Below are 1,698 nucleotides of genomic sequence, written 5' to 3'. Positions count from 1 at the left end.
GGGCTGTGGAGTCACCATGGCTTAAAATGTTGTTGGCTCTGCTGGGGTTCAGCCCAATGAACTATATCATAAATTATAAATTGTTTGGCTTTGCATTATCACCATGTATGGTTTGCACTAAGTAGGTACAAAAGTACTGCCTCCAAAAAAGCATGTTTATTGAATACCTGTGCTGAAAAACTTGCAGCAGTTTCCAAAAAAAGGAAGAAAGTAAAATGCATCAATTCTGGATTAACTAAGTCTATAGTTACCCATAGTAATTTTTCTATATACACAAATTAATACAGGTACTTTTATTTCAAGTCAGTGTTTTCTGGTTCCTTGTTTCAGATTTGCCCCTTACTTCCACAGGCTCAGACAGAGCAAAGTCTGAGCTGGGTCTGACAGTAAGGAGAGCAGGGGGAGGGACTGGTGGGGAGGAGCTGCAGGGCAAAGAAGTTGGGAGGGCAGAAGGCAAGGGGACCTCCTGACCTTCCCCAGCCACAATTTTCCTTGCTGTAGCAGGGGGAGGGGGCAAGTTCAAGACAAACTTCCAATAATTAGATTCTATACCTGAAAAATTATAACAAATGTATACATTTTCCATATATAGAATCTAATTACTGGACAGTAGTCTTAAATTCAGGATCACCTTACATTTGAGTAAATACAATAACAACTTCATCACCTTTGAATTTTGATATTTTGCCACTATTTCCTTTTCCAGATTAGGGAGGGTAGGGGTCAAGCAGCTTGATACTGCCCCATGTCCCCCTACACCTTTCCACCCATGCTGCCTCTACCCCCCTGCCCCTCTTTCCCACCACCATTGTTCACCCTTCGCTCCAGTGCCACAGGCTCCATCCCTGCCCCAACCTGGGACACAGAGCACATGCTTGCTCTGGCCACAGCCCAGCCAGGTGGCAGCAGTAATTCTGGCTGGGTCCTGGAGTTGGAGCTGTTGTGTTGTCACCACTTGTACAAGGTTGGAGCAAGCACATGGTCTGAACCCCAGGCTGGAGCAGGAACAGGGTCTGTGGCACTGGTGCAAAGGTAAGTAGCAGAGCCTGCAGGTTGTGGGGCAAAACATGGGGGAAGAGAGGCAGGGGGCCGAAGGCAGGCAACAGATGCCTGTCTCCCCTGCCGTCTCTTGATTCTAAGTCAAGGGGCTTAATCTCCTATACTAAGTGAGGAAAAACACCTTATCTTGAACTTGAGCAAACATGGTATATTCCAGGTTTGTTTCCCATCTCGTAGCCAGTTTTAACCCAAAAACACTTTGCCTGTCACTCCACGGCTCTTTAAAGATGTGCAGTGCCCACTCCAGTTTTCCTAAGTATACATTTAGAATGGAAGAGCTGGCATTACCTCTTCATCAGAGCAGGTCCTCATAACTTCCCAAAGGCTCCTATTCACATCCACCAGAAGTTTATCTTGGTCAGATGCACGTAATTTCAGCCTAAAACATGAAAGAAAAAAAAACAATAACCTGAGAAGGGACTTTTGCAATCACACAGTGTATACAAACAAGCATTGTAGAAGCTATTTTATGCAAGCTACACTCTTACTTTAAGCACATACAGAGATACAAACACTTTCTCATCAGAAGTCTGAGTGAGCAACCCTTCAAACCCTGAATCTGATAAGGCTTAGATTTATTCAACCATAAAATGTGATGTAAAAATACATTATTTTTACAGCTTTTTTTTTTTTTTTTTT

The 1,698-nt window shown here is 43.6% G+C and overlaps 1 protein-coding gene across 4 annotated transcripts in view; it reads right to left on the bottom strand.

Annotated features, from left to right (window-relative positions):
* Positions 1 to 1,698, bottom strand: part of KNL1 (kinetochore scaffold 1) — an 86,515-nt gene that overhangs the window by 17,476 nt on the left and 67,341 nt on the right. For all 4 annotated transcript variants that reach the window (XM_019519007.1, XM_019519009.1, XM_019519010.1 and 1 more), the window contains one exon: positions 1,348 to 1,438. In XM_019519007.1, the coding sequence (XP_019374552.1) occupies positions 1,348 to 1,438 (91 nt within the window). The remainder of the gene's footprint in view (positions 1 to 1,347; positions 1,439 to 1,698) is intronic.

The sequence above is a fragment of the Gavialis gangeticus genome, unplaced genomic scaffold (assembly GCF_001723915.1).
Source record: "Gavialis gangeticus isolate Ggan-Ray unplaced genomic scaffold, GavGan_comp1, whole genome shotgun sequence".
Taxonomy (NCBI): domain Eukaryota; kingdom Metazoa; phylum Chordata; order Crocodylia; family Gavialidae; genus Gavialis; species Gavialis gangeticus.
Note: the sequence above shows the minus strand (reverse complement) of the source record. Positions and strands in the feature narration are given on the sequence as shown.